Source organism: Phyllostomus discolor, chromosome 3 (genome assembly GCF_004126475.2).
Source record: "Phyllostomus discolor isolate MPI-MPIP mPhyDis1 chromosome 3, mPhyDis1.pri.v3, whole genome shotgun sequence".
NCBI classification, from domain to species: Eukaryota; Metazoa; Chordata; class Mammalia; order Chiroptera; family Phyllostomidae; genus Phyllostomus; species Phyllostomus discolor.
Genome location: NC_040905.2, coordinates 186,863,321 through 186,877,842, shown reverse-complemented (window position 1 = coordinate 186,877,842; position 14,522 = coordinate 186,863,321). Strand labels below are relative to the sequence as shown.

The following is a 14,522-nucleotide window of genomic DNA, read 5'->3' as shown; positions in this document are numbered from 1 at the left end:
TTAGAAAACCTTTACAAGAAATTAGGAGAAATGCATGGTGTTTTCATGGTGTTTAAAATCCTTGAAGGTAAAACCTTAGCCTCTCATCCCGCCTTTTCATTGAACAGGCGAGGAAACCGAAGCTCAGAGTGGGCAAGAGACTGGCCCAGGGACATAGAGCAAGTTGGTGATAGTTAGGCCCCAAAACGTTTGTTCTGACCTGCAGCATAGTTCTCTGTCCTCTCCAAGGACACCCAGGACTAACCAAAGCCAGCTTTGGAAGAGCACCCTGCTCTGTGCCATTGCACGCAGAGCGCCTGTGTCTTGTAGAAAAGCTGTAAGACCAGATGAACCAAAAGATGATAATAATAGCAATACTAATAAGGTATAATCTCACCCACTAGAGATCATAATTAACACTTTGGTATATGTCTGTGCAAAGTCCTTTTATGCATATTGTATTATTTAAGTGGAATAATTTATAGAACTAGTATGTGCGAGGCCTCGCATCAAACCCATTACATGGACTGTCTCCTTCAGGCCCCAACAGCCTGCAAGGGTGTGTTCTTCATGTTACAGGTGAGGGCACTGGGGCTCAGGGAAGTTACATAGCTCGGTCAAGGTCACACAGTGGTGAAGTAGCAGAGCCAGGACCCAGTATGGACTGACTTCCGAGTACAGACTGCTCTGCAGCCTTTTTCCTCTCTGCATGCATCGCCAAGTTGGGAACGCCCTTTCGTGTCCGTAACCCTGTGCCTACAGCATCTTTTTAACAACCAAAGTTCATGTGAGGAGTCACACTTTGATGCAACCGGCTCCCTCTTCCTGAACCCTGAGGCTCTCCTAGATGATAACCCCTCTAAGGAATGACTCCATACCCCTATCTGCGCATTCAGTCAGTGATTTGCTGTACATAAGTTCCCTCAGATCAGGGTGGTGAGGTCAGTGGGTTTGCCTGTTTTTAAGGCTTCTGATACATTTTGCCTTCTAGAATGGCTCTGTTTATCCACGTGAAATATTCACTGCAGTGCCTGGCACCTGGTGAATGCCCTGGAAGTGTTAGTTACCAGTGTTCTTGTCCCTTTCTTTCGTAATAATTCAAGGTTGCCTGTGGATTTGGGGGGACGGGGAGAGGGAACGTGCCAGTCAGGGCTCAGTCAAGGAAGCCGGCATCTCCAAGTGCTACCGAATGAGGAGTTACTATTGACATGCCTGTGGGAGGAGCTGGGGATGTAACCGTCGATGGGGGCAGACAGAGGTCGCAGGAGGAGCCCTGGTGTGGCTGGACAGGTGGAAGGCACTGCATAGGGGCCACAGCAGGAATTCAGGACAGGGCAGTGGGCGTCTGCGCCGGCTGGAGGCTGGCTGAGCTGGCCGTGGTGCTGGGAAAAGTGAGGACAAGCTGACCTTGCCAGCACTGCGTCTTTCACCACCTCGTACCATGATGCCTTCATCACATGATGGCCACTGTGTCCCTGCCACCTTCCAGTTCTCGTGCAGAGTCCTCTCATGGTCAGCCCTGACCCAGAACCCCATGGGGAGGCGTCATGGGCAGAGTGGTTCTGGCGAGTTCAGGTCGGCACAGGAAGCCCATCGCACTCGGGCTGCAGTCCCTGGGCCTGTGGCCGGCATTCCGTTCCTCTCTCCCCAGGTGGCAGCATAGACAGTGTCCTGTCCCAGATCGCCGCCCAGAGGAAGAAAGCAGCCGGGCTGTCTGAGCAGAAGCCCGGCCATCGGTCAAGTCCTGTTGGGCCAGCACCTGGGTCCAGCCCTTCTGAGCATCCAGTCTCCCCCACAGGTGGTGGTGGTCCTGGCAGCAAGGTGCTCGTTCTGTGTCTGTCTCCTCCTGTCACACAGCTTCCTTCCTGACAGCCGGGCACGGGGGTGGTGCCACGGGCGTGGTGCCACGGGCGTGGAACAGGCCCCTTTCAGTAGCTGCTCCTGGGCTTCCTGAGAAGGGCTGGGTGGTGCGGGCAGCCGCCCATATCACATGGTCTCCGGCACACATGGTCACCTCCCGCCTGACCTCGGGGCACCAGCAGGTGCCTCATCCAGCCCCACGTTGCACACGTTTGCTTACTGATTAGAGCAAAAGGGTTCAGGGTGTGGGTTCAGGGGCAGACTGCCAGAATTCAACGCTCAGCTGCACACTTTAGCATTTAGGAGGGGGCCCTGGCCCCTGGTGAGCCTGTGTGAGTGCCAGCTGTGTTGACGTGACTAGCGCTAACCTTGTTCCTTCCTTGCACACATCTTTGGAGCTTCTGCTCTGAGCCTGGCCCTGCCGGCAGTGAGGGTCCTGCAGTGAGTTGGGGTTTCGTGACCACTGTGTCCTTATGGCACAGACAGTCTCGCCTCAGTGTGGCAGGGGCTGTCGTGGAGAAGAGAGGATGCCCTGCCACGCTTTGGGGCACCAGCGACATCTAAACAGGGACCTGAAGGGCAAGGAGTCAGAGGGAAGGAGCTGGGTGTGGGGCTCTTCTGGGATGAAGGGACCGCATTCGCAGCCCTCCAGAGGCCAGGGCATGGCAGAGGGGAGGAGCGGACGGAAGGTCGGCGGGCAGGACAAGAGCCAGGGCCTCAGCTCCCTGGTGTGACTCCATCCCTCCAGTAAGGCAGCCCCAGAGCCGCCACCACACTGTTGGTGCCTGTGGAGTTTGTGAGGGACGGGAAACCCTAACTACCTCCCTGGAATGGGAAGTCTTTTCATGTCTTCACAATGCCCCTTCCACCTCCTGGGCTGATCCACGGAGGGAGCCTGCAGAGTGTGGGCGTGAACTGGCTCCTCCTGAGGGGCCCTCCGTGTGCCCCGCCCCTCGGCAGCACAGTGAAGCCCATTGCCTCCTCTGAGAGGACCCCAAGCCCGGGTGCAACCCCATTCTTTATCATACTTTCTAGGTCTCATCTCTTTCCCTGAGAACAGTTAGATCACCTGAGAGCCTCACCCGTGGACCTTTGCCCAGGAGGGCCTCCAGAGGGTGATGTTTTAATGATGAATGAGAAATAGTCTTTATTTTCTGCCCAACCACCCTTGGCTATCAACTTTTTGTTGTTCAAAGTCCCTTTGTGATCGGACCTATGTAATTAGGTTCCTTTTACAATATAGCCCCAGAGAAAGTGTCTCACTCTGTGTGCATTAGCATATTTTCCATTATATTGCAAATTACTTGTGTAAAGTGATATGGATCTGTGCAATTGAGTTCCTTTTAGAATTTGGCTCTGGGAAAAGTGTCTCTACTGATACTTGGATGCATTTTTTCCCCTCAAATAGTAAGATTATATAAATCTTACTATTTGAGGGGCCATTGTATTTTTCTTTTTGCCTTTGCTGCTAGGAAGCTCAGAGCTACTCGTTAAAGTAAATTTGCCAATCTGGGCTTTGATGTAGTCATCCTCTGTTGCCTAAAATTTTCTGTTTCTATTTTGATGATCTTATCAGATGCATTAGAGATTATTAGCTTCCTTTAATTGGTGTTGGACAAAGGTAGACATCTAAGTTATAAACTATATTAATTATTATCTCACTTGAATGCATCTGCCACATATAACCTATAAAGAGTATATTCTGATGAAAGCAAATTGCATCAAAAGATGCATTTAGGAAACAAGAAACTGGGGGAATGATCCAGTTCAATGATCGACTAACATTCTTGACACAATGACATGCTGTAACCTTCCGGTTTCTGGGCACCACCCAGGGTAACTGAATGAAACTCTCAAGGCAGGGTCTGAGGAACCTGCTTCCCGCCCCCCCCCCCCCCCCCCCCCCCCCCCCGAGAGGGCTGCAGCCAGCCCAGCTCAGGGCTTTCAGAAACCACTGCCTCCATCAGAGGACACCAGGAGTGGGCTTTCTGTCAATGGCTCCAGAGAATGGAGACACGAAGTACTTTCCAAAGACTCCCTTAGGAAGAGTTAGAAATTAGTATTCAAAATATGAGCCTCCTGAATCTGGTTTTTGTACTTTGCTTAAAACAAGCTGTACTGTGATAGTGGCGTGTTCACGAGGCGTGACTGCCAGCATGTTTGTGGATCAGCGTGAAGTGAGCCTTGGGAGGCAGGGAGTGGCACGGGCGGTCAGAGCGTTTTTCTACACTTCCCAGACCTCGGAAAGCCTCCAGGAGTCTCTCAGCTTTCTGTTCCCACCCCCAAAGCTCAGTGGTTAAACACAAAAAACATGTCTTCAGCTCATGAATCTGTGGGTCGGCCATGGAGTCTGGACTTAACTAGGCAGCTCCTCTGGTCTGGGGGGATCACTTGCATGTCTGGCTCTTGGCCGTAGTGACTGGGATAACAAGTCCATGTGTGTCCACAAGCCTGGACGTGTTCTCATAGCAATGGCTGAAGCCATGCATTGAAAAACCATCAAGTTGTATAAGCAAATAAACATACCCAGCGTCGGAGAACATAGAGGGACGTGGCAAAGGGTGTGAGTCCAGGGAGGAGTGGAGATGTGGCTGCTCATGCAGTGAGTCTCCCATGCTGAGGACATGGAGGACAGTCCAGGTATCTCAGAGCACCCCGAATCCTACATCCACCTGCCCCTTCCCAGTAATGCTGCCCACAGGTTCAGAGTATCGCTTTCTTATCCTTTTGGCTGGGGAGATCTGTTTTACAGGGATATACTAATTATTTTCTGCTTAACCAGAACTTTCATTATTGAATGTCTCTGTGGGAAAGAAGAGGGATAAATTTATTAATAACATAGGCAGCTAATTGATACAGTCTTTTAAAACCTAAGAAAGGGACTTTTTTCCCCACTCTGGTTTAGTTAGAAGGAGGGGCTTAGCAGGAGAGATGTGCCCATTTCCAGGCATAACCTTAGCTTCCACTATCATACCTTTTTTTTTTCTTTTTATTTTTTAGAGAGAGAAAGAGGGGAAGGGAGGGAGAAAGAGAAGGGGAGAAACATTGGTGCATGAGTGAAACATCAGTTGGTGGCCTCCCGCACTTGCCCCCAAGCGGGGACGGGGCCCACAACCTAGGCGCGTTCCCTGACCAGGGATCAAACTCGTGACCTTTCACTTTGTAGATAATACCCAACCAACTGAGCCACACAAGTCAGGGCCTGCCATACTTTTAAGGTGTTCAATTTTTAGCAAAAATTACAAGACATATGAAAAGGCAAGAAAAACTATACTCCCAAGAAGCAAAGCAATCATCAGAAGACTCTCACTTAGATATGACTCAGGTGTTGGAATTATCTGACAGGGCGTTTAAAAAACTACCATTAATGTGTTAAAGGTTCTCATGGAAAATTTGAACCACATGCAAATTATATGAGTAACTATTTCAGTGGAGAGGTGGAAACGACAAGAAAGAAGCAAGTGGAAATGCCAGAAGTCCATGGAATGTCACAGAGGCGAGGAGTGCCTTTGATGGACTCCGAGAAGACCTGGTGGAGTCCAGGAAAGAGTCGGTGAGATTGAAGATAAGGCAATAGAAATCACCCAAACTGAAACACAAAGAGAAGTGAAAGCAAACCCAAGAACAACAACAACGAAAACAGAGCATCCAGAAGGGGTGGGATAACATCAGACGCTCTCCCACACGGATGAGTGGGATCCCTGAAGGAAAAGGGAGAGAGAGAATGGTGGGGCGGAAGGAGTGTTTTAGTAATGGCTGAGAATTCCCCCAAATCGATGATAGATGCCAAAGCACAGATCTAGGAAGTTCAGAAAACACTAAATAAGACAAATGTCAAAATGAATACAGCTGTTCACATCATGTAAACTACAAAGTAAACGACTCTCGAAACTCAGCAATAAGAAATTAACAGCAAATTTAAAAAATGGGCCAAGTGTCTGAGTAGGCACTTCATCAAAGACATGCAAATGGCAATAAACATATGAAAAAACTGTTGAACATCATTAGGTATTAGGGAAATGCAAATTAAAGTCACAGGGAGGCAGAACTATACACCTATTAGAATGGCTAAAGTTAAACAAAAAATTAAAGACGCAAGCGTTGATGAGAATGGGGAGCTACTGAAACTTTCATTCATTGCTGGTAGGGGTGCAAAGTGATACAGCCAGCTTGGAGAAGTTTGGCAGTTTCTTATAAAACTAAACATATACTTAGCGTACGAGCTGGCTATCTCACTCGTAGGCATTTACCCAAGTGAATTTTTAAAAAACTTCTGTTTGTGTAAAAATCTGTTGGTGAGTGTTTATAGGAGTTTTTTCATGATCACCCCAAACGGGAAACACCTCATCATCCGATGCATGGGTAAACTAACTGTGGTACGCCCATGCAGGGAATACTTCTCAGCAATGGGAAGGAACACGCTGCCGACAGCATGCAGTGACTTGAATGAGTTGTAAAAGGCATTGTATTGATCTAGACCCAAAAGTCTACATATTGTATCATTCCATTCATATGACATTCTGGAAAAGACAAAACTGTAGGGATGGAAAACAGATCATTTGTTTTTGTGGGTTGGGGTGGGGGGAAGGACTGACTAATCAGGGACAGCACAGGGAATTTGGGGGTGACGGACTGTTCGGTGTGGTATTCTGTTGGTGGGTACACAACTCTGTGCACTTATAAAAACCTGTAGAATTCTACACAACAGGGTCATTTCTACTGTGTGCAAATTTTTAAAATATCAACCAGGAACCAAAGATAAGATGAAATTCGGACTGTGACAGCAGATCTAACTGTATTATGAATGAATGACATAACCACACTGTAGGAAGTCGGGGAAAAAGAACATGTCAAGTGGATTTGGTCAGGCTAAGGTAAAGACAAAAAGGGCCGTACATAAGCACTGAATTCTACGTGAAAAGTTTTTTTTCTTACAGGGATGTAGCTTAAATTCCAAACTCACTTTACATATATATACTTTTTGCTTATCTATGTACTCTACATGAATATAAGGTTGAACAAAGTAAATATAATAAGCCCAGGTTTTAACTGTCAGAGATTGAGGTAAAGGGGAAATGCTAGAGCAAACCCTGTGGATATCGGATTGCAGTCAGGAATAGCAGTGTTGAGTCATTATGAACATATGCTTAGACATATAAATACACACAGGTACATACGTACACACGGGTGGATGAAGAAACGTGGCTATGTGTGTATGTGCGGGCCAGTGTGCTTCATAGATTTCCTTGCTCTGTCTACTGACAGGACCTAGAAGCAGTGACATCCCAGTAGCAACGAGCAGTCTAGTTCCCAGATTTTGTTTTCTAAACTCCATTCTCCAACAAAAAGGACCAGGGCCTCAGAGAAGTGGTTTATTCCAGTAGTGGGTCAGTGAGAATACGGGCTGAGCCTGAAGCATTCCGTGGTGTCAGAAAGTAAGGGAATGCTTTTGAAAAGAAAGAAGAAAAAAGACGGGCATGTTTAAAGGACACAGGAGCCAGCCTGGAAGGGCTCAGTGGCCAAAGCTGGAACAAGTTGAGTGACTATAAAGAACGATAGTATTGTATTATAGCCCAAGATCAAAATAAATACCCATGAGCCCATCCTGATATGAATAAGTAGCCGAATAAATGAGGCAGAAGGAACAACTCTTCCTTACAGAAAAATGCCAGATAGTAAAGGTGGAAAGAATAAGGGAAATAGCAAATCACCGTTGGAACATCTCACTGGTAATTGCTCCATACAACAGCCACCAAAAAAAATTAGTGGGTTAAACTTTAAGGAAAAACAAGATATGTAGCTCAAAATATCTTCCCCCAAATATTTCTTTATTATAACGGGAAAAACAGTAACGTCACCCGACAGACACTACCTCACCTGCGTGATGAAGGTTAACATCGGTGACAGGACACTGGTCTTTGTGCCTCCTGGGATGAGGGACAGAAAACCATGCCTCACCTCTGTGGTCCTTGACCCCAAGACCCTAAGCAAATCTAGTTATGAGAAAACATGAGAGAAACCCGATCTGAGGGACAGTCTACAAACGCCTGACCAGGACTCTTCAGAACAGAAACACTAAGGTGATGAGAAACAAGGCAGGGCTGTGGAGCCAGCACAGATTGGAGGAGGGCACCACGAGTTGGTGTCACCTGGAACCTGGACTGGATCCTGAACCGGAATCGGGGTGTTAGCGGAACAAGCAGTGAGTTCCGAGTCCAATCTGTAGTTTAGCTAACAGGATGTCCCAATGCTAATTTCTCGGTTTTGGACATTGTACTCTGGTTCTGTAAGATGCACTAACATCAGGAAAAGCTGGCTGAGGGATACACCAGCACTCTCTGTTCTTTTTCATTCTTCCATACATCTAAGAGTATTTCCAAATAAAAAAATTAAGTCCCCCCCCCCCCCCCCCGCAAGAGGAAATGTGTCCGTTGGTGAGAGGTTGGAAGCAGCTGGTTTGGGCGAAGGAACGTCCAGAGCAGAAAGGGACGTGGTGTATAATGAGCCACACTCCCATCTCCAAGCTGGGGTAACTGAGAGGTAAGGGGACTTGGCCAGGGACACGGTGCTGGCAGGGGCAGGACTAGTGCCCACAGTCCCTGACTTTGTGGGCTGTTTCCATCCCACCCCCTGCTGCGCTCCAGGGGAGGGTTCTCCTGTAACTGTTCCGATAAAGCTGTTTCTGCCTTGCATGTGTGTGTTTTTAAAACAGAATTTCATACCTCTGGTTCGATGTCTTGTTGAGGGTTCCCTGTTGTGGGTGTCTGCTTTAACCACTTCCACCTTCCAGGCGCTAGCTGTGTATTGTCTTACTCTTTTGTGCAGAAACTGGAGACAAGCAAAAGGCCTCCTTCTGGAACATCCACTACCTCCAAAAGCACCTCCCCCACCCTCACACCCTCCCCTTCACCCAAAGGCCACGCCGCGGAGTCCTCGGTGTCCTCCTCCTCCTCCCACCGGCAGTCCAAGAGCAGTGGGGGCTCCAGCAGTGGCACCATCACTGACGAGGGTGAGTCCCCTGAGGTCTGGAAACCCCACCCTTTCCTCTTCGCCACGGTGACCTGGCAGGTGCCTTTAATTGCTATAACCATCCTGGGTCTTGTTTATCTGTTACAAACAAACAACAACACTGGCCCCTCCCCTTCCCTGATGCCACCTTGTACTGTCGTCTTCACTGTGATTAATATGTGGTGAGCTGTTGGATGTAGGTCAATTTCGTTTATACCCACAAACACACACCTGTGGGAGTGTTTCCTCAATGGCAGTTAAGCACCTCCTCCTGAACCTCGTGTAAATCAGGATCCATTCAGTTGCAAGTGATGGAATCTTCACTGAAACTTGTTTGTTTTTTTAATGTATTTTATTGATTATGCTATTACAGTTGTCCCATTTTTTTCTCCACTTTATTCACCCCTGCCCTGTACCCTCCCCCCCATCCCACCAGCATTCCCCTGCCTTAGTTTATGGTCATGGGTCGTACATGTAAGTTCTTTGGCTTCTCCATTTCCTATACTATTCTTAACCTCCCCCAGTCTATTCTGTACCAACCATTTATGTTTCTTATTCCCTGTACCTTTTCCCCCATTTTCCCCCTCCCCCTGCCTGCTGATAGCCCTCCATATGAGCTCCATTTCTGTGATTCTTTTCCTGTTCTAGTTGTTTGCTTAGTTTATTTTTGTTTTTGTTTTTTTTTTTAGGTTCAGTTGTTAATAGTTGTGAGTTTGTTATCATTTTACTGTTCACAGTTTTGATTATCTTTTTCTTAGATAAGTCCCTTTAACATTTCATATAATAAGAGCTTGGTGCTGATAAACTCCTTTAACTTGACCTTATCTGGGAAGCACTTTATCTGCCCTTCCATTCTAAATGATAGCTTTGCTGGATAGAGTCATCTTGGAAGTAGGTCCTTGCCTTTCATGACTTCAAATACTTCTTTCCAGCCCTTTGTCTGTAAGGTTTCTTTTGAGAAATCAGCTGACAGTCTGATGGAAACACCTTTGTAGGTAACTTTCTCCTTTTCTCTTGCTGGTGCTTTTTAAGATTCTCTCCTTATCTTTAATCTTGGCTAATGTAATTATGATGTGCCTTGGTGGGTACTTCGTTGGATCCAACTTCTTTGGGACTCTCTGAGCTTCCTGGATTTCCTGGAAGTCTGTTTCCTTTGCCAGATTGGGGAAGCTCTCCTTCATTATTTTTTCAAATAAGTTTTCAATTTCTTGCTCTCCCTCTTCTCCTTCTGGCACCCCTATGATTCAGATGTTGGAATGTTTAAAGTTGTCCTGGAGGTTTCTAAGCCTTTCCTCATTTTTTTGAATTCTTGTTTCTTCATTCTGTTCTGGTTAAATGTTTATTTCTTCCTTCTGCTCCAAATTCCTGATTTGAGTCCCTATTTCCTTCCCTTCACTGTTGGTTCCCTGTACATTTCTCTTCATTTCACTTTGCATAGCCTTCACTTTTGCCTCTGTTTTGCGACCATACTCAACCATTTCTGTGAACTTTCTGATTACCAGTGTTTTGAACTATGCATCGATAAGTTGGCTATCTCTTCATCACTTAGTTCTATTTTTGGAGCTTCCATCTGTTCTTTCAAAGATTTGGGCCATATTTCTTTGTCTTGGCACATCTGTTACATAGTAAGGGGCAGAGCCTTAGGTATTTGCCAGGACGGGGCAACTCACATCACTGCATTGTGGTGCTGTATGTGGGGGAGGGGTCGGAGAGGGAACACATTTACTCCACTCTCTGCCAGTTTCAGTCACTTCCCCCACTACCCACAAGCACACTGGGCCCTTCTGGTGCTGATTCCTGAGTGAGTGGGTTTGTGTACATTCCAGGACCCTGTGGGTCTCTCCAATGAACTCTCCTGTGAGGCTGGGAGTTTTTCCTGCCATTGCTGCTACCCCCACAGGTTCTTACAGTCAGAGGTTTAGAGGCTTTATTTTCCCGTGCTGGAACCTTGGGTTGCTCAGTCTGTCTCGCTCCCCAGTTGTTCCTTCCGGTTTATCTGCACTTGAATGTGGGGCCTTCGGCTCCCCCAGCCGCCACCTCGCCAAGAGTCTTCTCTGCCCCAGCTGCCCGCCTCTGCCCCTCCTGCCAGTCTGGGTGAATGTTCCTTCTTTAACTCCTTGGTTGTTAGACTTCCCTACAGTTTGATTTTCTGGCAGTTCTAGTTGGTTTTTGTTTTTAAATTTGTTGTTTTCCTGCTTTTGGTTGTATGAGGGAGCAAAGTGTATCTATCTATGCCTCCTCAGCTAGAAGTCACACTGGTTTAAACCAAAACAAAACGCAGATCGTTTGCTGGTTCACATGGTGGACATGTCTAGGCTGTGCTTCGTCTGGGTCCAGGTGCTTCGGGAGTGTTTCTGTCCGTATCTCAGGTGGGCTGCCTCGGGGTGGTGGCAGAGATGTGCCCCGCCAGTGTTAAACTTACTGCTTCTTCCTACTGACTTAACCCCAGCAGAGGGAGAGCTGAACGCTCAGTAGGTCCAGCAAAATCCCAGGGGTAGAGGTCACTGGCCTGCCTTTGCTGATTTATAACAACTTCAGTCATTTGCCAATACTGAACTCTCTCTGTGTCCATGGGGGTGGAGTGTGCTGATTGGCCAGGCCCAGGTCACATGTCTATCTTTGGAGCCAGGATTGGGGTCTGCCTAGCCCACACAGTGTGGATTGGAAGTGAGAGGGAAGTGGCTTCTCAGAGGGAAACTGAAGTGCTCTCTTCAGAGAGGAAGAGGAGACTGGGTGCTGGGCAAGCACAAGCAGCAGGTGTCCGCTGCACCCAGCAGGACTTCAGAACCTGGGTGTGAGTGACAGGCCTCTCCTGGGGGACACTGAGGAAAGGGAGACGGAGAGGATGGCAGGGCCAAGTGGAGGCCTCGCAGTGAGGCCCCAGGAAAGGTGAAGGGAGATGAAAAGAAGAAAGTCATGTCTTAAAACCATCCTCTGGTGGCCCCTGGGAGTAGGGATGGGGGAGAGAGGGGGCGGAGCCTCCATGAGAGGTGGGGCCCAGGCAGGGCAGTCCAGGAGTATAAATCAGAGAGGAAGCACAGGGAATGTCACTGTGCATGTGGCCCTCACCAGCGTTTGCAGGCGCCTTGCCGCAGCTGCTGGGAGGGCATGCGGAGCGGGTTCTGCCCAGCGTGGGAGGAGTTGGAATCCTCAGTTGATACATGCGTGCTGCCATTGGCATTCGAGTTACATGGGGGCTGCTGTACTGTTTTGTGGTATGTGGTGTAATCATTTATGAAAGCTTCAGAGATTCACTAGCAACCCCGTTCCTCACTAGCCGTGTTTTCTCTGTGGAGTCTTTAAGCCCCCCCCGGCCCCCCACTCATGAATTCTCCCAGCTTGCGGCTTCCGGGAGTCAAAATGCCTGAAGGCTCTGTTAGGTGCTTGTGCCTCACCTTTTCCAGAAGAGAGTTGAGACGGTGCATAGTTCTGTGCATGGTCCATGCCTGCTCCTCTCATCCATCATTTAAAAAGTTTGCAGACCCCTTGGTGGGGTGAAAGAAGAGGAGGACCCGTGGGGCATTAGATTGTCACAGAAGAGTGGCCGAGCTCCAGCCTCGAACAGATACTTTTTCTGTTCTTGTGGGAAATGTGTGGCCCCCCGTGATGATGCCCCGCCCATCCTCCAACCTGCATCCCTCTCTCTGTGGGCTCCCGTTGGAAGCAGTGCGGCCTGTGACAAAGTCGCCACCTCAGCCTCACGTTTGTCCCAGGAGGGCTTCTGGGGCAGCCACTGGGTCCCACGACCTGTGCTGGGTGGTAGGAAAGCTCACAGTCAGGCTGGGGAGTCAGATGCATTCGACAGAATCACGTGAAATGACTGCAACGCAAGACGTGGTCAGCTGAGCGCGGAGCGCCGGGCGGGCCTCCCAGGAGCAGGCCCTTGGCCAGGCCCCCGGGGCTGGGGAGAGACGAGGCCCTGGTGGCCCTGAGCTGAGCATTAAATGTATAGGGGATGTACCAGCTGGTGACTAAACACAGCTTTAAAAAGTAAAATTACAACAACAAAATGTATGTGAAAGGAGACAAAAAAGGAAAAACAAAAACAAATCATATGAATGTAATATTAAATTATATTAAGTGTAAGGGTGTGTGGTATTTAAAACTCAACTATGTGCTGGGGTTTTTTTTTGTGCATTCACAAATATCTATGCTCTTGAGATTATTTACATCTCTCGTCTGTGTGGTGGGAACAGCACATGACCACGGTCACTCCTGGGCATCTCTGTCCAGTTCTACTTTCAGGAGCAGTACCTTGGTCGGCCGTGATGGGGGTATTTTCAACTGTGGAAATCAGCAACCACCACCAGTCAGGGCTTGATTTATTGTTCTGTGGATCATCTGGATGTAATCTAGGCAGTGTTGGAGACAATGTCAGTCATGCGGGTTAGACCTGAAAGTGTCATGTCTGGTGCTGTTACATTGTGAACAGCATGAACAACTGAGAAAATGTTCTCCTAGGATTTGAGAACCGTTATCTAATTCAGCGAAGTTGCTCGAGTGGCGTTAGAACATACGTCTTCATTGTTTCCTTCCATCCTCCAAGTTCACATGAAAGGAACAGCCAGCCTTCACACTGGAACTGCCCTCCTGGGCCATTGGTGCAAGAGTAGGGCAAAAATCAGTGCAGGAATTCCGTGGGATGCCTGAAATGCAATGGAAACATTCGCTATATGGATTTATAGTGAGGAGTTTTGTCTAGTTTGTTACGACATGTACACTCTGTGCTGCACATTCTTTACATCAGTAAAATCTGCAGTAAACTCGTGTACCTACATACATGAGTGCACTCCCCCCGAGCCCCGTGGTTAACCATTTGCCAGCACGCTGCTGTGGGGCGAGACTGCATGCCTGGGGAGCAGTGAGAGTGAAGGTTTGGCATCTTGAAACAACGCTGGGTTGTGTCTCGGCTGTGACTTGGTTCATCTCACACGTCCTCGCTCAGTAGCCGCTCTTCTCTGAAGAGCTCCCCAGTCCCTCTGGCTGGATCTCAGTCCCAGGTCCCCTTGCTTGTGCCCTTCACTCACCACCAGTGGGAGCAGTGGCCGAGTGGGGTGTGGGGTGCAGGCCTGGTAGCTAGACCTTGGGTTTGCATCCCTGCCGTGCCGCAGGCCAGCAGTGTGACCCACACACAATACGGCACCTGATCTTTCTGTGCCTCAGTTTCTCATCGGTAAATGGGGACAGTAATAGGGTCCACCTCAGGGGGCTGTTGTAGAGAGCGAAGGGCTCATCCATGTACAGGTGCCTGGTGGCGAGTGATGTGTATCAGCTGTCACCTCTTTGTTGTGTCTTCCCCGCCACACTGAGCTCCTCCCAGCAGGAACCTTTCCACGCTGGCATGCCCAGCATATCGTGGGCACACTGGTGGCCACCGTTGAGTGACTCAGGCCTTCTAACCTCCAGACCCCTCTTCTGTGAACTGTACCCACTGTCCCGAGACCTTTGCACTTACTGTTCCCGAGGCCTGGTGCTCTTCGCCTTCGTATCTACACATCCTGCTTCCTCACCTAGTGCTCCAGCGATGCCTCACACAAGAAGCCCTCCCTGACCACCCCCTGTGAAGCAGCATCCTCCCGTCCCATGTCAGCCTCGCCCACACTGCTCTGTTCTTCCTCGTCAGCCTGCTCGTGGTCTGTTTTGGTCTCTGTTGAGTCCCCAGTGCCCAGTCTGGT

The 14,522-nt window shown here is 48.7% G+C and overlaps 1 protein-coding gene across 2 annotated transcripts in view; it reads left to right on the top strand.

Moving 5' to 3' along the window:
• The window catches only part of ANKS6 (ankyrin repeat and sterile alpha motif domain containing 6), a 46,239-nt gene that overhangs the window by 22,673 nt on the left and 9,044 nt on the right, over positions 1-14,522 (top strand). For both annotated transcript variants that reach the window (XM_036021965.1, XM_028530920.2), the window contains 2 exons: positions 1,631-1,800; positions 8,665-8,848. In XM_036021965.1, the coding sequence (XP_035877858.1) occupies positions 1,631-1,800; positions 8,665-8,848 (354 nt within the window). The remainder of the gene's footprint in view (positions 1-1,630; positions 1,801-8,664; positions 8,849-14,522) is intronic.